This window comes from Phocoena sinus, chromosome 1 (genome assembly GCF_008692025.1).
Source record: "Phocoena sinus isolate mPhoSin1 chromosome 1, mPhoSin1.pri, whole genome shotgun sequence".
In the NCBI taxonomy this organism is placed as follows: Eukaryota; Metazoa; Chordata; class Mammalia; order Artiodactyla; family Phocoenidae; genus Phocoena; species Phocoena sinus.
The window spans coordinates 89,309,675-89,334,123 of NC_045763.1; the positions used below are offsets into that span (position 1 = coordinate 89,309,675).

Sequence of the window (24,449 nt, forward strand, 5' to 3'; positions counted from 1 at the left end):
TTTGGGGGATTCTTGGTTTTTAGCTTTCATACCTTCTACAAAATCAAGCACATAAGAAGCTCTCAATAAAAATTTGTAAGACTTTTTGTGCTTATAACATTTTGTTTTTTTCTAAAATATTCTCATTTTCAACAAAAAATGTTTTGTGCTGTGAGTAATAAAGAAATATACATCTTACCACTCTTAAGCAGATACCTACCATTTTCACTCTGAGCTGTTAAACTCCTTCTGTTTGCCTGAAAAGACCATACTTGTGTGAACTTCTTTTCTGGCCTTTATGTTTCTTAAAGTTAAGTCCGGTTTTTTACTAATTTCTCTTTACCTTCTCATGAAATGATTTTTCTCATTCTTTCTAAGTATAATTGCCCTTCCCTGATTTATTTTTTACTCTATACCAATCCCTTTACCCTCTGGCAATTTAGTATTTCCAGCAGCCACCTGATATTTCCAGCAGGCAGTTAATAGCAACCTCAGATTAAATCACACTTAACCATTTCACCGACCTTTCTCTCCTCTAACCAAAATCCCCCTTCCCTACTTCTTGTAACAATACATATTCAGTCATGTTGGAATCCAGGAATCCACTTTTGGACCTGCCCCTTTTATCCTCAACATTTGATAAATAATTAATCAAAATTATTGTATATGTGTTCACCCCAAATCAATAATCATGAATTCTGGATTTTTTTCTGTATTCTCTTTTGGTATACTATTTCCTTTTTATTTCCGCGGTTATCATCCTGTCTAGGACTAAGTCCTGTCTACAAAACCAACTAACCAGTTTTCCAACCTCTTGATACCTTTTCCACAAATCATACCATCCCATTGGGTATCATCAGACCTCTCTTCTAAAACACTGCTCCGTCAGTGGAGCTAACACTTAGTGTTAGTGGAGCTAACACTTACTGAGCAATATTTACCTTCCCTGAAAATGCTAGGGTGTATATAGACCATTATTTTATACTGTCTTGTTTTCTAGATTTTTTTATATTTTAAGCTTTGTTTCCTAAAGAAGATTATAAGCTTCCTGAAGGAAAGAATATCTTAAATTTATATATTTATTTTTTAATTTCTCAAAACATGCTATATACACAGTAAAATTAATTAAATTCTAACTAAATAAATTTATTTGAAATGAAGTCAATGAAGCCAATATAATTTTTTAAGGTGGAAATTACTACCTTATTAAATAATGAAAGTTGTACTCTTGCTCTGTCATTGAAATAATAGAATGTGCTATATATGCATAGGAATTCTAATACTTCTATCTGAGTAGTACTTGAGGATATGCCTGTATACCTCATTTTGATACTTCATTTAGTTCCAAGTACCTCCTGTTATATTTCAAAGAGCCTCTCCAAAACAGACTTTATTTATTACCACCATAGGTGCTCTTGCTGTCTCTGAAACCAGTTCTATGATTTTCTTAAATCTTGCCTGAATATTAAGGAATCCACCACTTTCCAACTGTGAAAAGATATAGACTTATCAGTTTTCTTCCCCCAGATCCTTAGGGCAGGGAAACTATGCCAATTGCCTTTGAATATTGTAATATTAAAATTCAAAAGAGCAGGACCAGCCCCAGAAAATAGGAATCTAGGAAAACTCCGCATAGCTCCTGTGACAGCAGTCCCCTTCAGTATGCCTTTGTATCTTGGTTCAAGTCAGTGTTGCCACACTTATCTCCAGCCCTGGGAAGTGCCACTAAGGACTGTGCAGTCCTTCTGTCTACCTGTATATGTGTTCACCCCAAATCACTAGAGACTAGCAGCAGCCCAGGCTCTGAGAACAAACTACCTTTGCCAGTGATTAAATTGTCATGATATTTCTCTGAATTTTCAGGATTAATGTCCATATTGGCAGAAATAAGACCAAAGAATGACTTGGGGCATCCCTTTTGTGATAATTTGAGATCTGGAGACTGGATGATTGACTATGTCAGTAACCGGCTTATTTCACGGTCAGGAACCATTGCTGAAGTAAGTAAAGCTATATTCTAGTCCAGAAAAACAAGGGCACAATAAGAAGTATATTAACATACTACATATAATATTTATATTGTTTTCTAACCTGAAACATTATTTTCTAAACTGAAACATTTTCCTCCCTTCATCGTCTTTCAGTTCTAATACGTGAATATCTGGTTAATAGATTGCTAGATAGTAGAATTGCATGTTTGGATTTAGCTTTTAAAATACATCTAGCCTATAAGCACATCAAATTAACTTTTAAAATTATTTTATAACAGGTTGGTAAATGGTTGCAGGCTATGTTCTTCTACCTGAAGCAGATCCCACGTTACCTTATCCCTTGTTACTTTGATGCTATATTAATTGGTGCATATACCACTCTCCTGGATATAGCATGGAAGCAGATGTCAAGGTATATCCAGCAAAGCTTGAGTAGATAAGCATGTTTGTGTAGAAGCCACATACAGTCAGTTTAAACACTCTTAAAAGACCAAAACATGAGGAATTGTCATACACGCATAGAGCTGAAAAAGTTGATAAGTGGATAGTAAATTTATTAACATCCTTTAATCTGGAGCACACAAAAACAAACAGTTATTAAAATCTGTTCTATAAAACTAAAAAACGTATTGATGGGAAATTTTAATTGTTTTATGTTATCTGTTTCTATTTATTCTTTGACTTGTTAAATTAAGGGATACAATTTCATAAATCTACACACAGCATTCTTTTTTCTAATTTTTCATTAATTAACAGAAAAAATATTCTGCTATTATTATAAAGGAAATTTGCCTTTATTGGTGAATTTCCCTAAAATGAAACCACAGGTCGGAATGTACCAGTGAAGAGCTGCCAAATCAATTTGGGCATGATTTCAGAAAGAACAAAACTTCAGCCCTACCATTTGTTTTACAGCAGGCCTTTTAAAGCCAGCTAGACAGAATACTGGGTGAAATGAAAGCAGTTCTGAAACCTTACCCAAATTGAAAATTTTGTTCTACTGATATTAGCATTGTTACACATTTGTGTAGAGAGACTTTTTGAAGGGAAGAAACCAAGTAAAATAATACTGCCAAAAAGTTTTGAATCAATGGGTGTAAAATTTCAGGTATGCAAGATAAGTAAGTTTTGAGATCTGATGTACAACATTGTGGCTATAAATAACGATATTGTGTTGTACTCTTAAATATCTGTTTTACACAGGTAGGTCTCAACTTAGTTGTTCTTACCCTAATAAAATTTTTTGAATAAATAAATGAATAATAAAAAATTTTGTATTTCTACACATAATATTTTGAACTCTATAACATTGTTGCAGCTTTGTTCAGAACGGTTCTACCTTTGTGAAACACCTTTCCCTGGGTTCAGTCCAAATGTGTGGAGTAGGAAAATCCCCTTCTCTGCCACTTCTTTCACCTTCCCTTATGGATGTACCATGCAGGCTGAATGAAATCACAAGAGAGAAGGAGCAGTGTTGTGTGTCTCTAGCCGCAGGTAAGAAATTATGTACAAGGTTAAATGTGTAAGTCAGAATTAGAGAGGACATTATGAAGAAATTATTATTAAAAAAACTCATGATGTTATTCAAGATTTCATGTTACTGCTTAGTAAAATTTCATAGGTATTCACTTGTAAAAATAATAACCGTTCTAACTATTTAATTACCACTGTGCACCAGACATTTATTTATGTGCATTTTTTATTGTGGCCAGTTAATCCTTTTTCGCATGTTTATTTTTCCAACTTATGACATTTTGCTTTTTTTAATCAAATTTGTTTTACTACCCTTTTTCCATTACACTATACTTGTTTCCCAATATTAAAAATTAACCCAACCTTGTAAAATTAACCCAACCAAGTTACAAAACACGAAACAAATGTTAAATAATTTTTATTATGTGTCTAATTGCAATCAAATGCTTTCAGCTCTATTGGTATTTTTCCTGAAAGTAGATTTAAAACCTGAATCAAGTAACAAGTTGAAATCTAAGCAAAATAGGCTTTTGGTTTCTTCTTAATAAATTTCAAGCTATTTCTAAGAAGTATTTAATATTTGAGTCCACTGAAGTTTAGAACTTTCCAAACTAAACTGAAAAATACTAAGTGCAGGATGAAAGTAACAGTGTTGTCCTTGTGAATTCCTCTGTTTACCCTTAAATTTGCATTTGATCAGACCAAGAAAAAAGACCTAGTGGACCCAACAACTAAAAAAGAAGTTAACTTTTCATTTGGAATGATCATGTGAACCTTCTGAAATGTTTTAATTATGTAATTGTGTTTTAGATTTTCACTCAACTATTTGATCTCCTTCTGGTACTTTCTCCTGTGAATCCATGCAGATGGTCATAAAACTGAACAGGACCATTGTGAAAAAAAGTTGATAGGCAGAATTTGATTTTAAAGCTTATTGTTTAGAAGCCTATTACATAGAATAGTGATCTCAACATTTTTGATTATTCACTACTGTTGTTAAGCACTCCCAAAATAAATATACTGATATATTGATATCATAAATGATATACTGATATAAGTTATGATACTTGGTATGTTTACATATCAGGTACAATGTAAAACAAAAAGAGAAACTAAAAATATAAGTTCATAAATATAAATAAAAGTTCTGGGATTTCTTTCTAACATGCTAAAGGAGAGTTTTATATACTCCATACTAACAATATATAGGACTGTACTCAGATTTGCAGATAGATTCCTTCATCTCAGTTTTAAATGAATACAAAGGCCAGGAATACCTTCCTTTGGTGACAGTGGTGCAATATATATATATAATTATAAGCTTTTATAATAATTGACAAGGCAGAAATCATTCAGAAGATGTGTGACCTTAAGTCATATACTCTGAGAGGTCAAAAAGTTAATACAAACATTTCCACACATCAGTGCTAGAGATTTTATAGTTTTGACTTTTTAACAAAGATTAACTGCCTGTATTTTGGGGCATACCAACTCAAACTCACCCTTGGATCTATCTATACTTACATTTTATGCAAGGTGTTAAGTGGGTTAAAGTACCAGAAAGTCTGTGCCGCACAGAGTACTGTATGTATATATATATATATATATATATATATATATATATATATATATATATATATATGTGATAGCTGCTGTCATCATCATCATCAGAATTACATCATCAACCATATATTGGGTTGGCCAACAGGTTCCTTCGATTTTTAAAGTAAAAATAAAAGACATGTTTTTAATTTTCACCAAGAAGTTTATTGAACATCATATGTACCGTTTTGTTCCATTACCTTCCCAAAACTTTTTATCTTTTTGAGCAAAGAACTGTTCCAGGTGCCTTTTACAGTCTTCCAGGGAATTGAATTTTTTTTTTTTCCATTAAGAGAATTTTGTAAAGACTGAAATGAATGGAAATCCAAAGGTTCAATGTCTGGTGAATACAGCAGATGAATCAGAACTTCCCAGCCAAGATGTACCAGTTTTTGACTGGTCATCAAAGAAACATGTGGTCTTGCGTTATCCTGATGGAAGATGATGAGTTTTCTGTCGACGAATCCCAGACGCTTTTCGTCGAGTGCTGCTTTCAGTTGGTCTAATTGGGAGCCGTACTTGTCGGAATTAATCATTTAGTTCTCCGGAAGGAGCTCATAATAGAGGACTCCCTTCCAATCCCACCATATACACACATCACCTTCTTTGGATGAAGACCGGCCTTTGGTGTGGTTGGTGGTGGTTCATTTTGCTTGCCCCACGATCTCTTCCATTCCACATTGTTGTACAGTACCCACTTTTCATCACCTGTCACAATTTGTTTTAAAAATGGAATGTTTTCGTTATGTTGCAGTAGAGAATCTCATGTGGAAACGGTCAAGAAGGTTTTCCTCACTTAACTTATGTAGAACCCAAGATCAAAGTGATTAACATAACCAAGCTGGTGCAAATGATTTTCAGTGCTTGATTTGGATATTTTGAGTATGTCGGCTATCTCCCATGTGGTATAATGTTGATTGTTCTCAATTAATGTCTCAATTTGATCACTTTCAACTTCAACTGGTCTACCTGATCATGGCGCATCGTCCAGCGAGAAATCTCCAAAACAAAACTTCGCAAACCACTTTTGACAAGTTATCAGTCACAGCACCTTTCCATACACTGCACAAATCTTTTTGTGCGTTTCAGTTGCATTTTTACCTTTCTTGAAATAATAAAGCATAATATGCCAAAAATGTTGCTTTTTTTCTTCCGTCTTCCATATTAAAATGGCTACACAAAAATTCACCAATTTTGATAAGTTTTTTTTTAATGCACGCTGATATGACAGCTGTCACAATACAGTATAACAAAATTATTTTGAATGAAGTTAAAGACAACTAAGCGCTACTAGAGCCATCTTACGGAAAAAACCAAACGAACTTTTTGGCCAACCCAGTATATAAACTGTATATGTGAACCGTGTATAAATGATACACAGAGTGTTTAGGGAAATTTTGTACCACTGTTTGAAAGACAATATAGAAGGAAACGTCTGATGTTACCTTTAGTTCTGATGTTTTCTTAACAGAAGAATATACAAGGTGAAGACCCAATAAACACAAACTTAAAGTTTTGTGAAGTATTGCCAATTTTTGTTTATCTTAGTCAAATTCTTTCACCTCTCAATTTACCTTTTATAATTAATCTTTTATTTCATTCATTCAGTAAATTTTTATAGTGATATGTACCAGTTACAATTTTCAGTGATATACTTTGGTAAACAATGCAAATGAGATTTCTGTTATCATGAATCTTATTTTCTATTGGGGAGAGATATTCATTCAACAAACCAGAAAACAAACAAGATATTGTCAAATAGTGTTAAGTGCTTAGAAAATAGTTATGAATGAATGCTGTGAACATTTTATGACCTCAGTTTTCCCTTCCTAAAATATTTGTTACATTTACTTCAGCAGAGTTGGTTTTCTTGAGTGAAATGCTAATTTCCTTTGCTTTACTTTCCTACTGATTATTGTTTTTAGTACAAGTACAGATAACAGTTATATTCTTTTCATGTTTTGTAAGAAACCAAACTCAATCTAAAAGTAAAATTTTCGATTTTATCCACCAGTCACTCTGTTTTACTTCATGCATAAAAGCTGCAGTTACCTAGAATGTTCAAGTTATTTGGCATCTGAAATCCTTGTTTTCATCTGTAAAAATTGTCTCTGGCTAACAAACTATAACACTTCTAAGTCATTTTAAGTCAATGGGAAATTTGGTAATAAAGTAACTCTATAGTGATAGATTAATAAACATTTAATTATGTATCATTAAGGTAATCATCTCATATTTAGATTAATTTATTGCCTTCGAATTGCACATAGGACCTTTTAAAATATATCACTACTATTATATTAAGAGTTCCTTGATGTGTTAGATATTTGACCTCTGATTTTAATCTTTAACTTTAATTTACTAAAAGAAAGTTTATCTGTGTTTAAAGACTCACACGTTTGAACCAATTCAGATAAGCATCGCTCTCTAGCACTGATTCTTAATCTATTTTGGGTGACAGATTCCTTTAAGAATCAGATATGATTATGGAACCTCATCACACAAAAGTTGACATAAGTATAGCCATACATTCTGCAGATACCATAAGAGGGTTTGAAGACTCTTTTTAGCTCATCCTTGACCCCCAAGTTTAGAGCAACTCATCTATAGTAATGGAGTTCATAGGTTTGTGTATATTAAGGTTAATATATTACTTTGTTGTGTTTTCTGTTAGGCTTACCTCACTTTTCTTCTGGTATTTTCCGCTGCTGGGGGAGGGATACTTTTATTGCCCTTAGAGGTCTGCTGCTGATTACTGGACGCTACTTGGAGGCCAGGTAGGAAATCTCTAAAAAGTTGCAATGCAGGTTTATGTTCGAATGTTTTTCACATGCTCTTTAAACTTTTCTTATTCATCTATTCTCAACATTTGGGAGGCATGTTTTCCTTAGGTGTGTTTTTTAATTTTATTTTTTATATATTCAATTAATAGGATCATAGAATTTCAAAGAAGTGAAAATCTTTAAAGATACCAAATTCTAACCCTTCATGTTACAGATCAGGTTATCTTTAGCATTTGCTACTTTATTTCAAGTAAAACTAAAAAATGTATAACCATATTACTAACATCACTCACTAAAGAGTAAAATTTCTATGCCCAAGTTAAGTGTAAGAACTCAGATGAACTTTTAGGTAAAATTGGAAAGTCTGCCATTTTTTGTTCTTCCATAATGAAGGCATTGCTGGCTTTTTGACGGAGTCCGGTAGAAAGAATTATAATACCAGGTTTTCTTCTTTTTAATGTCAGACCTCGTAACCTCCAGTTTTATGTTTTCTAGACTTAAAATAGTGTTTTCTTATGTCACAATATTATGTATGAATTTATCGGAGGTAGAAAAGAAAGGCTCTACATCAGTGCTGTATAGTGTTCCACAAATCCTCAGTGTCACCATCAACTGACAGCTTGTTAGAAATGCAAATTCTTGATCTCTATGCTGGATCTGCTGAATCCAAACCTGGGGGTGGAAAGGGCAGAGTTGGCAGATGGCAATCTGTGTTTTCACGGGGTCTCCAGGTGATTTTCAGCAGCCTAAGACTAAAGTTTGAAATCACTGCTCTGCAAGTTAAAACTTGTAGCAAAAAAAGCATTTATATGATACCTTATTTTGATGTCACCCAAGAAGTAACTGGAGGTTTGCCTCTCCAAATGACAAGTTTTATTTCTGATCCTTTTAAAATTGGAAATTTCTAAGTGAGCATCTAAAATGTATTATATGCTTCCCTATACTAACCTAATATATAATAAGACATTTTATTATGGACTTAAGATACTATTATGGGGCTATAGAAATTTGGGAGGCTGTGTGCTTCTTCCCCAAATGCCCCTGAATGACCGTGATTAAGAATTAGGAAGTGGAACGTCAGGAGCATAGTATAGTGGTTAAGAACTTGGGTTTGGGCCAGACTACCAGGTTCTAATCCTGGTTCCAAATGCCCGCCTGACAAATTATTTGTTCTCTTTGTGCTCTTCGTAGAATGGTTATAGCACTTACCTTATAGGGTTTTTGTGAGGATTAAATAAGCTAATACAGTTAAAGTATCTAGAGCAATGTCTGCCACATGCTAAGCACTCCATAAATGCTCATTTTAAAAATAATTAGTTACTTTTATTGTTATCTGGGCTCCCAATGATCACTTCTATGTACTGTCAAAATTTTCTGCTACTTAGTTTTACATATGACTGTCTAGATCAGGCATCAGCTAACTATGGCCTGTCAATTGTTTTATATGACCTATGAGCTAAGAATGGCTCTTACATTTTTAAAGGATCATTAAATATATATATATATATATATATATATATATATATGATGAGACCATATATGGCCAACAAAGCCTAAAATATTTACTATCTGACCCTTTAGAGAAAAAAAGTTTGCTTACCCCTGATCTAGATGATTTCCCAGAATATAATGCATTTGTTACGGTAGTGCTAGCTGCTATGAATTATAAACTCTTAAATTTCAATGGCTTTTCACAAACGAAATTCATTTGCTTCTGATCCTGTACGGGTGTTGAGGAGGGAACTTTCTACTTAGTGGTGAAGGGATATAGGCTTCTTTATATTCAGGATATACCATCTTCCAGGGACTCTAGGTTCTCTCCAGTCAGCTGGCAGAGAGCGAAAGAGAGCCTGAGGAACACACACCTGTTCCATGTACTTAACATTCTTTTGCCTTAGAATGCAGTCATCTGGCCACAGCCAAGTGTAAGGTAGGCTGGGATGTATAGGAAAGCCATTTTGGTGGACACATGGATGTCTCTACCACAGATCGTTCTACTTCCACCCTCTGCAGAGATGTTCATGGACAGAGGACTTTTTATTCAACTTTCTCATGTATGACATATTCTAGATGATTAAGATTGCTAATACTCTGACTTTTTATTAATTGGAAGTATCACAGTCCATACTAACACTTTTGTACTGCGAAGATAAAAAGTTCCTCTTACACTATAATTTAAGAGATGGGCATGGGACTTCCCTGGTAGCGCAGTGGTTAAGAGCCCACCTGCCAATGCAGGGGACACGGGTTCAATCCCTGGTCCGGGAAGATCTCACATGCCACGGAGCAACTAAGCCTGTGCGCCACAACTACTGAGCCCATGTACCACAACTACTGAAGCCCGCATGCCTAGAGCCCGTGTCCTGCAACAAGAGAAGCCACTGCAATGAGAAGCCCGCACACCACAACGGAGAGTAGTCCCCACTCACCACAACTAGAGAAAGCCCATGCACAGCAATGAAGACACAACACAGCCAAAAATTTTTTTTTAATTTTTTAAAAAGAAATGGGCATTGAACTGATATATAGAATTAATTAAATTTCTAAATGGTTTAGCCAAAAAGCGTTGAGGCCTAGAGATTTTAAATGCCTTTTCCAAGGTCATACAGATGGCAACACTAGGATTTAAATCTCAGTCTTCTTATTTCTCAGTTTCATGCTCTTTCTAGAATGCCATGCCATCTTACAAAGTTGTCATTTGGTGTATGATAGTAGACTAACACTTTGAAAGATAAAATTTTCTCTACAAGTTTTTGAAAATAAATTATGTTTTTCAAGGTCAGTTTTTGCCCATTTATTTTCTTATATGGTTGTTTTATTCTTGGTATCTGCTACTTAAAGTAATAAGATTCATGTTCTTAGTTCCTCAGATTTTGAAATACGAGGGATTTCAAAAGTAAAACCTAGAGCTATGAGGGACCTTAAAAATCACCCAGTCCAATCCCAAACTCCACAGATGAAAAAAAATTCTCCCAGAGGTGGTTAGTCACACAGATTGTTAGAGAGAAAGACAGGGCTAAGATCAAGGTTCCTGACTTTTAATTCAGTGCTTATTTTATATTATGACCTCTTTCTACATGAAAATACAAAGAAATAAGGGCAGGAGAGAAAATACATAAAAAATAATGATTACCAAGAGTGACTTTTTTGTCTTCAATTTTTTAAGTGATTGTTTTCATGTCAAATGATTCACCTAATTCTGTTGTTTTAGGAATATTATTTTAGCATTTGCTGGTACCCTGAGACATGGTCTCATTCCTAATCTCCTGGGTGAAGGAACTTATGCCAGATACAACTGCCGAGATGCTGTGTGGTGGTGGCTGCAGTGTATTCAGGATTACTGTAAAATGGTCCCAAATGGTCTAGACATTCTCAGGTGCCCAGTTTCCAGAATGTATCCTACAGATGATTCTGCTCCTTTGTCTGCTGGTACACTGGTAAAGATCATTTCTTAAAATAATTTTTTTTCCTGAAAAATGACTTTTAGCTTCTAATATAAAATACATGTAAAATTAAGAATCTGAATCTTACAAATTCTTCAAATATTGGTATTTATTTAGCACCTGCTGCTACTATGAGAGATTACAGAGATAAGACTTGCTGTTTGCCTAAAGAGCTTGCAACATGGTAGAAGAGGTGATGTGTATATAATACAATCATTGCAAAAAAGAGGGAAGTGCTATGTAGTCTCATAAAAGAAAGAGAGATGATCTAGTAGGTGGGTCTCAGGGAGGACTACAGAAAGTAACTAAAATTTCACCTAAACTAAACCTTGAAAGGTGAGTAGGATTTCATCAGAGATGAGGGAAGTTGTGAGAAGATATTAAAGATGAAATGAATAATAAAGCACAGGGTGGATTGGCGCACAGTTTAGGACATACTGCTCAGTCTAGTTTGGCTTTTTGTGTAGGGTACCTATAGGGTAGTAAGGGATTGTGGAAAGGGTGGACCAGGTTGGAGAGCCTTGGCTACCAATCCAGGGAGTTCAGAGTTTATCTTATGAGCAGTGCAGAATGAATAAACATTTTTTTGTGTTCTTTTTTCCCCCAGGGATATTGTACTTTTGCCACTTCTGATCTGCATTTATGTTATAGTTTATTTGGTATGGAGGACTTCTAAGCTACCTCAGGGCTAGCATAGATTTATGTCACTACAATGTTTCTATCATGAAGTGTTCAAAGAATATTTGTCCAAAAAATTTTGTAACCTAAAGTAAATTACCATTATAGTATATAGTTTGTCTCCATTGCTATGTATGTGGATGAATTAGAACAGCAATGCCAATTTAAAACTCAGATTTCTGTATAATAAGCTAGATTCATTTATTAGCTGAACTGTTCACTCTAACGCAGATTACACAAGCTCACAAGATTATTTTTCATGTATCAGCAAATTACAAATTATTTCATGTCACAGAATTTATAGTTAAAACTACAGTATGTTAAATGTTCATATGCCAAAGGTCTGATCTATTATATGATGTATAGGAGCTGCTTCTTTCCCCAGTCCCACCCCTTATCCCCGTTTCTCCTTTTAAGGGAAAAATATATGTTTCCACAAAACTTCAGTTGTGGAATTTGGGAGACGATAAGAAAAATGTGATTTCTAACAGAGGTAACATCCATTATATCTCAAACAGGATCAACCATTGTTTGAAGTAATACAGGAAGCTATGCAAAGACACATGCAGGGCATACAGTTCCGAGAAAGGAATGCTGGTCCACAGATAGATCGGAACATGAAAGATGAAGGTACATAACTTTAGGTACATAGTAAAGATTTAGTGATGAGATGAAATTAAACCTTGTAATTGTTCATTTATTTCACAAGTATGTTATTTGTGTATAAAACTTCAGAATATAATAATGAAAAAGATTAAGAGTTTCTGATCTCAACAGTTTAGTTTTAGTTTCTAGAGGAAAGATAAAATGTTATATCTTTTGTCAGCCAGTTTGAAAGGTAATTTTGGTGCTTGAATTTATAATCATAACGATAATTGCTAATAATTGAGTGCTTGCTATGTGCTAAGCGTTGTGCTAACTACTTTACCTACGTTATTCCCATTTAACACTTCTGAGAACATTGGGCATGAGTTACATTGTTCCCTTTTTTCTTGATAAGGTGACTGAAGCAGAGTAGTTTGCCCAGAGTCACACAGGTGCTAAGTGGCAGAGCTAGGATTTCATCCATAGTTTGTCTGCCCCATAATCTAGGCTCTTATAAAATACTTTTTATAAAGAGGTTTATTTGTATTCAGAGTTAAAATATACTTTTATAACCTCTTTGAAATTCATCATATTCCTATTTTTATGGCACACTGTCATCATCATTAGCCAGTGCAAGGCTAACAATAATTTATTTTATTACTCATTCCCCTAAGAGACATTCCAATGGGTTTGTTGTATATTCATGTATTGTCTTACAAAATATATATTGCTTTAAGCGCATGTAGACCTTTTTTTCAACTTTTTAATTTTGAAAGAATTGGGGACTGATAGAAAGTTACAAAAATGACACATAAGCGTACCCTGAACCCTTCATCCAGCTTCCCCCAATGAGGGCATCTTATATAACTGTAGTACAATATCAAGATCAGGAAATAGATATTAGTGTCATACTGTTAGCTAAGCTATAGACCATATTCCTTTTTCACCAGTTTTACGTTAACTCATCTGTGTGTGTGTGTATGTGTGTGTGTGTACTTCTGTGCAGTTTTACCTCATGTATAGTTTCATGTAACCACTACCACAGTCAAGGTACAGAGCTGTTCCGTCACCAAAGAGGTTTTCCTTGTGCTATCCCATTATAGTCACACCAACCATCCCTGGTCTCTAACAACTGCCAATCTGTTCTGCATCTCTATACTTTGTCATTTTGAGAATGTAGATAAATGGAATCACATAGTATGTAACCCTTTGAGATTGGTTCTTTCACTAAACATAATCCCCCTTGAGAACTATCCAAGTTGCTGCATTTATCAATATTTTATTAGTTTTTATTGCTAAGTAGTATTCCCTTTTATGAATGCACCATTCATCTTTTGAAGGATATTTAGGTTGTTTCCAGTTTTTTGGCTAATACAAATGGAGCTGCTCTAAACATTCATATACATGTTTTTGTGTAAACATAAGTTTTCATTTCTCTGGGATAAATGCCCAATAATGTGATTGGGTGATGTGGTCAGCACATGTTTTGTTTTATAAGAAATTGCCAAACTATTTTCATTTCACATTCCCACCAGCAAGCTGGATAGATCCAGTTTCTCCACATCCTTGCCAGAATTTGTTGTTATCACCTATTTTCAGATGTTCTGATAGTTGTGTAGACCACTACACATTGTGGTTTTGATTTGCATTTCCCTATTAATGGTTTTAAACATCTCTTCATGTTCTTATTTACCATCCATATCCCCTCATTGATGAAATGTCTATTCATGTCTTTTATCCATTTTCTAATTGGATTGCTGGTTTTCTACTGTTAAGTGTGTGTGGTGAAATACACGTTTACCATTTTATCATAAAGTATATCATTTTAGCCATTTTTAAGTGTACAGTGCAGTGGCTTTAAGTACATTTGCACTGTTTTCCAACCATCATCGCTATCCATCTCCAGAACTTTTTCCATCATCCCAAACTGAAACTATACCCAGTTAGCAATAATTCCTCATTCTCTCCCTTGCTAGCCTCTAGTAGCTACTAATCTACTTTCTGTCTCTATGAATTTGACTATTCTAGGTACCTCATATAAATGGAAGTATGGAATTTTTGTCTTTTTATGTCTGGCTTATTTCACTTAACATTGGTATATCAGAGCTACATATACTATACTCTTATGACCTTTGTTTAAACACTACCACATTCCTTTCCAGAATTACTGCACCAGTCTCTATTCCCATTAACAATCAAAGTAGCTTCTTAAGTGTCCATATGCCTACCAACATTTGGCATTATCCTCTAATGCCAAATATGGGTGTAAAGCCTTATGTAATTGTTTTAACTCGCAATTCTCCTGTTACTGAATTTGAGTATTTGCTCATATGTTTATTGGCCTCTTTGGAAAGTTTCCTTTTCTATAAATTATTTGTTCATGTTCTATGCCTTTACTCATCTTTCTTTTGGCATTTCTGTATTTTTCATGTTGATTATCAGGAGTTTTTTGTTTATTCTAGATATTTGTCCATCATTAGTTTTAGAATTGCACAAACCTTTTCCCAATTTATCTATGGTGTCCTTCACCATATTTCATTTCAGAAATCCTACCCCACCTTCATGTCTCAAAGATAATCTCTCACATTAACTTCTATTAACTATGTGAGTTTGCCTTTTACAATTTTTTTTTTTTTTTTTTTTTTTTTTTTTTTTTTTTGCAGTACGTGGGCCTCTCATTGTTGTGGCCTCTCCCATTGCGGAGCACAGGCTCTGGACACGCAGGCTCAGCGGCCATGGCTCACGGGCCTAGCCGCTCCGTGTCATGTGGGATTTTCCCGGACCGGGGCACAAACCCTTGTCCCCTGCATCAGCAGGTGGACTCTCAACCACTGCGCCACCAGAGAAGCCCTACAAATTTTTTTTAAAAGAAACAATTCTTTCCACTTTAATTCATTCTATTTTTGTTCTTATGATTCTTGTTTTCAAGACCTATATCTGTATTAATTTACCATGTCTATGTTCATTTCTTTAACTTATTAAAATCCATATTGACCCCTAACAGAATAAGTAATTTAGTGTGTGCCCCTCTCCCCGAATTCCTATTTGATATTATCTAGGTGGAATTTCAGTTTGAATTGTTATGACTGTACTTCTTTTTGTTTTCTTTGGTTATTGCTTTTTCTTAGGCAACAATAAACTTTTATGTGTAATTTGATCATCTTTTCATTCCATCTCTCTTACTAGTATCCTCTAAGATTTATTTCTTTCCTTATTTGAGTTAATCAGATGAGCTTATTTATTTATGTTAATATATGAAAACCTCTCAGAACAGTGCCTACTACTACAGTGCCTTGCTGTAGTCATTTTATTGTTGCTATATGAGTATCTTTAGTGCTGCTATATGAATGTTTTTAAAGTTGGAACTTACATGTCAAGAGCTCTGAGGCCTTGTATGGCTGGCAGTATTTTTATTATGCTTTCATATTTAAATGACATAAGACATAAATGCTTTTTTTCTTCAATGCTTTAGAAAATATTACTCTGTTGACTTCTTGTTTCCAATATTGCTATTGAAAGGTATATGGACCTATACCTTGTTCCATTAGAAGTGATCTACTCTTTCTTTCTTGAAGATTTTAGAACCATCTCTTTGTCTGAATTCAGGATTTTACTCTAACTTTCCTTATCTGTTTCATTTGGTACTGTATGAGTGCTTTTAACCTGAGATCTTTCTTGATTCTAGGATATTTATCATTTTATTTCTTCAAGTATTTTCTTCCTTCTTTCTGGGGATACTTTTGTCAGGATGGCTTTTGATTTAATTCTATCCCCATAGCTTTTATTTTATTTTATTTATTTATTTTTTTTTTTTGCGGTATGCGGGCCTCTCACTGTTGTGGCCTCTCCCATTGCGGAGCACAGGCTCCAAATGCGCAGGCTCAGCGGCCATGGCTCACGGGCCTAGCTGCTCTGCGGCACGTGGGATCTTCTCGGACCCGGGACACGAACCCGCGTTCCCTGCATCGGCAGGCAGACTCTCAACCACTGCGCCACCAGGGTAGCCCCCAGTAGCTTTTAGCTCTTTTTTTCTATTTTCTCCCTTTAACCATTCCTGCTACCTCTGGAGAATTTTTCAATCTTATCTTCCATCTCACTAATTCATTCTTAGCTGTGTCTATCTACTATTTAGTCCCTTATTATCACTTTATTGTTTTCTTTATTTCAACTATTAAAAATTTCAGACCTAATGTCTCCACTTAGTCATTTTTAATCTCTTTTGTTCCTGCTTCATGTTAATAATATCTTACCTATGTCTTTGAGGATATTTATTTTGCTTATTGTATATTATTGGTCCATCTGTTCCAGTAATTCTGCTTCATGTGAAATATGTTACTCAGCTTCTCTCTTTTATATAGTCATTAGACTCCTCTGGTATCTAATGTTTATCTTTTCCCAATAAGCTCATATTCCCTTGATTATTAGCTACTCTGTAAGCACTGAAAAGAAGCAATCTCCTTAAGTTGTAACACAGCAGCCTTACGAGCCGAGGTGGAATAAAAGTCCAAAGTGTCTGGTCAGGTCTCACGTATTTTTTGTTTGTTTTGTTTTTTTTGTTTGTTTTTTTTGGAGGGGGTTATTTTTTTTAAGGAATTTATTTAGTTTTGGCTGTGTTGGGTCTTCATTGCTGCACACGGGCTTTCTCTAGTTGAAGTGAGCAGGAGCTACTCTTCTTTGTGGTGCACGGGCTTCTCATTGCAGTGGCTTCTATTGTTGCAGAGCATAGGCTCTAGGCACGTGGGCTTCAGTAATTGTGGTCTGCGGGCTCAGTAGTTTGTGTCTCATGGGCTCTAGAGCACAGGCTCAGTAGTTGTGGTGCACAGGCTTCATTGCTCCGCAGTATGTGGGATCTTCCTGGAGCAGGGCTCAAACCCGTGTCCCCTGCACTAGCAGGCGGATTCTTAACCACTGCACCACCAGGGAAGTCCTCACGTGTTTTTATTAGTTTCTCCCAAACATTATGTGACTTCTTCACGTCAATACCTCACATATACTTCTGTAGCTTCTCCAGGGTTGCTTGTGGGGAGGGAGCCAATAGCCTGGAATACTTTGCCAACTCATCAGAAAGTGCAAAAATAAATTTTCTACCCACTTTTTGCATTTGAAACAACCTATTCATTCATAGTCATTTTGACTTGTGTACCTTTTTGTATGTGTTCTTATGACTTTGTAGCTAAATCTCTGAGATTTACTCACTAAACATTGACTATCCAATTATTTAATATCAAATAAATTAAAAAGCTCTTTGCCTTTGTGTCATATATTTAATATCAAATAAACTGAAAAGCTCTTTGCTTTTGTGTATCACTTGACAAACATTTTCCAGAAGCTAGTACCTCTATTCCTAGCTCATAATAGAGGAAATAGGAGGAGGTAAAAGTAGCTTGCCCAAGGACATACATCAACCATCCATTAATAAACATAGGGGGAAGCATTCAATCTCACCAGTACTCAAACAAATTCATGTTAAAGTAGATCACTCTCTCTCTCTCTCTCTCTCTCTCTCTCTCTCTATATATATATATATATATATATATATATATATACCACATCTTCTTTATTCATTTATCTGTTGATGGACATTTAGGTTGTTTCCATGTCTTGGCTATTATAAATAGTGCTGCTGTGAACATTGCGGTGCATGTATCTTTTTGAATTAGAGTTTTCATCTTTTCTGGATATATGTCCAAGAGTGGGGTTACTGGATCATATGGTAGTTCTATTCTTAGTTTTTTAAGGAACCTCCTTACTGAAGTGAGCCAGTGAACAGTTTTGAGCAGGAGTGATATGACCTAACTTAGATATTAAAAATATCACAGTGACTGCACCAACTTACATTCCCACCAACATTGTACAAGTGTACCCTTTTATCCACATCCTCTCCAACATTTTTTATTTGTAGGCTTTTTGATGATAGCCATTCTGACAGATATAAGGTGATACCTCATTGTGGTTTTATTTTCATTTCTCTATTAATAGCTGTGTTGAGCATCTTTTCATATGCCTATTAGCCATCTGTATATTTTCTTTGGAAAAATGTCTATTCAAGTCTTTTGCCTATTTTTTATTTATTATTTGGGTTTTTTTAATATACTGTGTTACATGAGCTGTTCATATATTTTGGATATTAACTGCTTATTGCTTGCATCATTTGCAAGTATTTTCTCCCATTCTGTAGGTTGTCTTTTTGTTTTGTTGATGGTTTCCTTTGATGTGAAAAAGCTTTTAAGTTTAATTAGGTCCCATTTGTTTATTTTTGCTTTTATTTCTTTTGCCTTAGGAAACAGATCCAGGAAAATATTGCTGTGATTTATGTTAAAGAGTGTTCTGCCTATGTTCTCTTTTAGTTTCAGGTCTTACATTTAGGTCTTTAAATCATTTTGAGTCCATTTTTGTACATGGTATGAAGGAATGTTCTTATCTCATTGTTTTACATGTGTCTGTCCAGTTTTCTCAGCACAACTTATTGAAGAGGCTGTCTGTTCTCCTTTGTGTATTCTTGCCTCCTTTGTCATAGATTAATTGACCATAGCTGCATGGGTTTACTTCTGGGCTCTCTATTCTGTTCCATTGATCTATGTGTCTGTTTTTATGCCAATACTATGCTGTTATGATTACTGTAGCTTTGTAGTATAGTCTGAGGTCTGGGAGGGTTATACCTCCAGCTTTGTTCTTTTTCCTCAGAATTATTTTGGCAATTCAGGGTCTTTTGTGGTTCTGTATAAATTCTAGGATTATTTGTTCTAGTTCTGTGAAAAAAACGTCATGGATATTTTGATATGGATTTAAATCTGTAGATTGCTTTGGGTGGTATGGCCATTTTAATAATATTAATTCTTGCAATCTAATAGCACAGGATATCTTTCCATTTCTTGGAATCATCCTCAGTTTCCATCATCAATGTTTTATAGGTTTCAGAGTATAGGTCTTTAACCTCCTTGGTTTAGTTTATCCATAGGTTTTTGTTTTGTTTGTTTTGTTTTGTTTTTTTACTTTCTCTTTCTGATATTTCATTATTAGTGTATAGAAGTGCAACAGATTTCTATTTATTGATCTTGTATCTTACAACCTTGCTGAATTCATTTATTAGTTCTAATAGTTTTGGGATGGAGACTTTAGGGTTTTCTATATAGAATATCATGTCGTCTGCAAATAGAGACAGTTTTACCTCTTCCCTCCCAATTTGGATACCTTTTATTTCTTTTTCTTGTCTGATTGCTGTGGCTAGGACTTCCAATACAGTGTTAAATAGAAGTGGCAAGAGTGAGCATCCTTGTCTTATTCCTGAATTTAGCAGGAAAGCTTTCAGCTTTTCACCATTGAGTATTTTTGTTGGCTGTGGGTTTGTAGTAAGTGGCCTTTATTATGTTGAGATATGTTCCCTCTATACCTATTTTGATGAGAGTTTTTATCATGAATGAATGTTGAATTTGGTCAAATGCTTTTTCTGCATCTATTTATTTCTTTTTATTTATTTATTTTTGGCTGCATTTGGGTCTTTGTGGCTGTGCAAGGGCTTTCTCTAGTTGCGGTGAGCCGGGGCTACTCTTCGTTGTGGTGCGTGGGCTTCTCATTATGGTGGCTTCTCTTGTTGCGGAGCACAGGCTCTAGGCATAAGGCTTCAGTAGTTGTGGCATGCAGGCTGAGTAGTTGTGGCTTGCAGACTCTAGAGCACAGGCTCAGTAGTTGTGGCGCACGTGCTTAGTTGCTCCACGGCATGTGGGATCTTCCTGGATCAGGGCTTGAACCCGTGTTCCCTGCATTGGCAGGTGGATTCCTAACCACTGCACCACCAGGGAAGCCTTCTGCATCTATTTAGATGATCATGTGATTTTTTTTCTTTCCTTTTGTTAATGTGGTGTAACACATTGATTGATTTGCCTATGTTGAACTATCTTTGTGACCCTGGAGTGAATCCAGCTTGATCATGGTATATGATCCTTTTTATGTATTATTGGATTCAGTTGGCTAATATTTTGTTGAGAATTTTTTCATCTATATTCATCAAAGATAGTGGCCTGTAATTTTCTTTTTTGTAGTGTTTTTGTCTAGTTTTGGTATCAGGGTGACAGTGGCCTAGTAGAATGAATTTGGGAATGTTCCCTCCTTTCAGTTTTTTGGAATAGATTCAGAAGGATAGGTATGAGGTCTTATTTATATGTTTGGTAGGATTCCCCTGTGAAGCTTTCCACTCCTGGAATTTTGTTGGCTGGGAGTTTTTAAATTACAGATTCAATTTCACTTCTAGCAATCAGCCTGTTCAAATTGTCTGTTTCAAAAAAAAAAAAAAAAAAATTGTCTGTTTCTTCTTGACTCAGTCTTGGCAGGCTGTATATTTCTAGAAATTTGTCCATTTCTTCTAGGCTATCCAATTTGTTGGCATATAACTATTCATAGTATTCTCTTATGAATTTTTGTATCTCTGTGATAGCATATATTATTTCTCCTCTTTCATTTCTTATTTTGTTTGTTTGGATCCTCTCTATTTTTTCTTGATGAGCCTGACTAAAGGTTTATTAATTTTCGACAAAGTAACCTAGGTTGTAGGTTTTTCCCTTTCAGGACTGTAAATATATCATGCCACTCCCTTCTGGCCTTCAAAGTTTCTGCAGAGAAATCCGCTGATAATCTTATAGGAGTTCCCTTGTATATGACTCTGTTTTTGTCTTGCTGCCTTTGAATTCTCTTTATCTCTAACTTTTGCCATTTTAATTATGATATGTCTTAGTGTGAGCCCGTTTGGGTTCATCTTGTTTGGGACCCTCTGTGTTCCTGTACCTGGATATCTGTTTCCTTCTTTGGGTTTGGGAAGTTTTCAGCCATAATTTCTTCAAATACATTTTTGATCCCCTTCTCTTTTCTCCTTCTGGAACCCCTATATATTGACACATTTTATATTAGCCCATAGATCTCATATGTTGCTTTTTTTTCCCATTTGTCTTTTTGTCTGCTGTTCTAATTGGATGATTTCCATTATTCTATCTTCCAGATCATGTATGCATTCTTCTGTGTCATTTAGTCTGTTATTCATTGCTTCTCAAGTGTTTTCTATCTCAGAAATTGAATTATCTCTTCTTTATTGGGTCTTCCTTATAGCTCCTTGTTAAAATGATCCCATGCTTAGATCAATTCTCTTTCTTAATTCAGTTAGCATTTTCATTACTAACTTTTTGAACTCACTGGTAGACTGATTATCTCTGTTTCATTATTTATTTTTTCAGGGGCTTTCTCTGGCCCTTTCAGTTGGGAGTTCTTTACCATTTCATTTTGCTTAACTTTCTCTGTCTCTATGAATTTAGGTGAAACAGTTATTATCATGGTCTTGAAAGTGTGTTTTTATGTGAGGGCATCCCTGTGTGGACTACATGTGCCAAATATCTTTACTGTGAGGGCTGGATTTGATGTGGACACAAGCCATGCCTTTCCTCAGGGTGTACTGGCCACTATCACCTTGATATGGGGTGTAGGTGGTCTTGTAGGAGCTGGAGCCTACACAGGGTGTGAGGTGGGATTTCTTCTCTGTTCAGTGGCAGTCACTGCCCTTTCAGGGTCAGGGTCTGCTCCCAAGTTTCTGGAGCAGGTGTCCTGAAGGTCAGGCTCGAATTGGCTCTGTTCCCTTTAAGTGTGTATTTTTCCTTCTCCCCACACTGGGGCCTTTGCCCCAGAGGTGGGGGGGTGCTATAATAAGTGGGGCTCATACACTTACAGAGGTCCAGTGTGCTGCCTGTGTAGGCATCCACTCAGACACAGTCCAAGGTCACATTTTTTTCCCCTGTTGTAGTTGTCCCAGATCTAGTGCAAGGTTATGGCCTGGAGTAGGCAGGGCTGAAGCATTCACTCAACTGGCACTGGGATTCATGGCATTGTGGTTGTGGGAATTGAAGCAGCTTCACTCCTGTCAGAAATCCGGGATGTTTCTCTGGCACTGTTTGAGTAAGTGCCAACAATGGCCACTGCCACCCTACCTGGACCACAATCCAGGGCCCCAGACTGCCTTCTGTGTCCCTGCATGGAGTCTTTTCCCAGGACCTGGCTGCCGTAAATCCAGTGCCAAGCTGTGGCATGGAGTGAGTGGGGCCATGGTGTTTACTCAGCTCAGATTGGGGAGCACAAGGAGGCAATAGCCACTAGGTAGACCTCTCTCTTCACCCTGTCTTATGGAAAGCCAGCACCCACATACTCCTCACAAGTGGAATCTGGGCATCTCAAGCCTTTCCGTCTGTCCCAGGAGTTCTCCAAACAGCCAAGGGAGCTTGTCTTCTCCATATAGGACCCTAGAACTTGGACACCCAGTCTCTGGCTCTACCCACTCACTTCCCAGGGTGAGTGTCTGCCCATGTGATCTCCCTTTTCCCTTATTCCCCTCCCAGGGGCACAGGTTCCAACCCAATGCCTTTCTTTTCATCCTACTTGATTACATGGGAATAATTTTTGCAGCCTTGGTTGTGAAGGAGTTCTTCTGCCAGGTTCCAGTTAGTTTTCCATGAGAATTTTTCCAAATGTATATATATTTTTGATGTGTTTTGGGAAGAGGGGTGATTTCTACATCCTCTTACTCTGCCATCTTGATCCCCCATTGAAGGGAAACTTTTTCTTCTTTCTCAAAGTTGTTTTGGCTCTTTGGGGTCTTTTATGTTTCCATGCAAATTTTAGAACTAGTTCTGTGAAAAACGTCATTGGTATTTTGATAGGGATTGCATTGAATCTGTAATTTGCCTTGATAGTATGGTCATTTTAACAATTTAATTCTTCCTGTCCATGAGCACTGTATATTTTCCATTAGTTTGTATCATCTTAGATTCCTTTTATCAATGTCTTATAGTTTTCCAAGTACAGGTCTTTTACCTCCTTGGTTAGATGTATTCCTAGGTGTTTTAGTCTTTTTGATGCAGTTGTAAATGAGATTTTTTTCTTAATTTCTGTTTCAGATAGTTCTATCAGTATATAGAAACACAACAGATTTCTGTATGTGAATTTTGTATCCTGCAACTTTACCAAATTCATTGATGAACTCTAGTCATCTTTTGATTGGTGTCTTTAGGATTTTCTGTATATAGTATCATGTCATCTGCAAACAGTGACAGTTTTACTTATTCCCTTCCAATTTGGATTCCTTTTATTTCTTTTTCTTGTCTGATTGCTGTGGCTTCCAATACTTCCAATATTTTGCTGAACAAAAGCAGTGAGAGTGGGCATCCTTGTCTTGTTCCTGAATTTAGCAGGAAAGCTTTTAACTTTTCACCATTGAGTATGATGTTAGCTGTGGTCTTTTCATATATGGCCTTTATCACGTTGAGGTACATTCCCTCTATACACACTTTGCTGAGAGTTTTTAATCATAAATGGATGTTGAATTCTGTCAAAAGCTTTTTCTGCATCTGTGGAGATGATCATATGATTTTTATTCTTTAATTTTTTTAATGTGATGTATAGATACCACATTGATTAATCTATGAATATTGAACCATCCTTGCATCCCTGGGATGAATCCCACTTGATCATGGTATATGCTTTTTCAAGTTGAATTTGGTTTGTTAATACTTTGTTGAGGATTTTTGCATCTGTGTTCATCATCTCTGAGTTATTTAAATTTTTAATTTTAATTATGAAATATCTCAACATACAGATAACGATGTAAATTATGCTTTGAACCTAGAACTGAAATTAGACAGATATTAACAATTGGCCAGATTTTCTTCAGATCGTTCTCTTTTGTTTTGAAAAGAAATAAAACACCACAGATACCGCTAAAATTTCATCTCTATCTCTTTCTCTTCCCTCACTCTCTAGAATTAACAACCATCCTATAATCAGGATTTACTATTTCCATGTATACTTTTGTATTTTGTGTGTTTATGTGTGTTTGAGTATGTGTAAATTATGTATGATATATATTATGTAGCATATATTCAGTA

The 24,449-nt window shown here is 35.6% G+C and overlaps 1 protein-coding gene across 3 annotated transcripts in view; it reads left to right on the plus strand.

Annotated features, from left to right (window-relative positions):
- The window catches only part of AGL (amylo-alpha-1, 6-glucosidase, 4-alpha-glucanotransferase), a 78,826-nt gene that overhangs the window by 37,628 nt on the left and 16,749 nt on the right, over nucleotides 1–24,449 (plus strand). For all 3 annotated transcript variants that reach the window (XM_032630633.1, XM_032630640.1, XM_032630648.1), the window contains 6 exons: nucleotides 1,843–1,979; nucleotides 2,249–2,382; nucleotides 3,289–3,464; nucleotides 7,720–7,822; nucleotides 11,040–11,265; nucleotides 12,468–12,579. In XM_032630633.1, coding sequence (XP_032486524.1) covers nucleotides 1,843–1,979; nucleotides 2,249–2,382; nucleotides 3,289–3,464; nucleotides 7,720–7,822; nucleotides 11,040–11,265; nucleotides 12,468–12,579 — 888 coding nt within the window. The remainder of the gene's footprint in view (nucleotides 1–1,842; nucleotides 1,980–2,248; nucleotides 2,383–3,288; nucleotides 3,465–7,719; nucleotides 7,823–11,039; nucleotides 11,266–12,467; nucleotides 12,580–24,449) is intronic.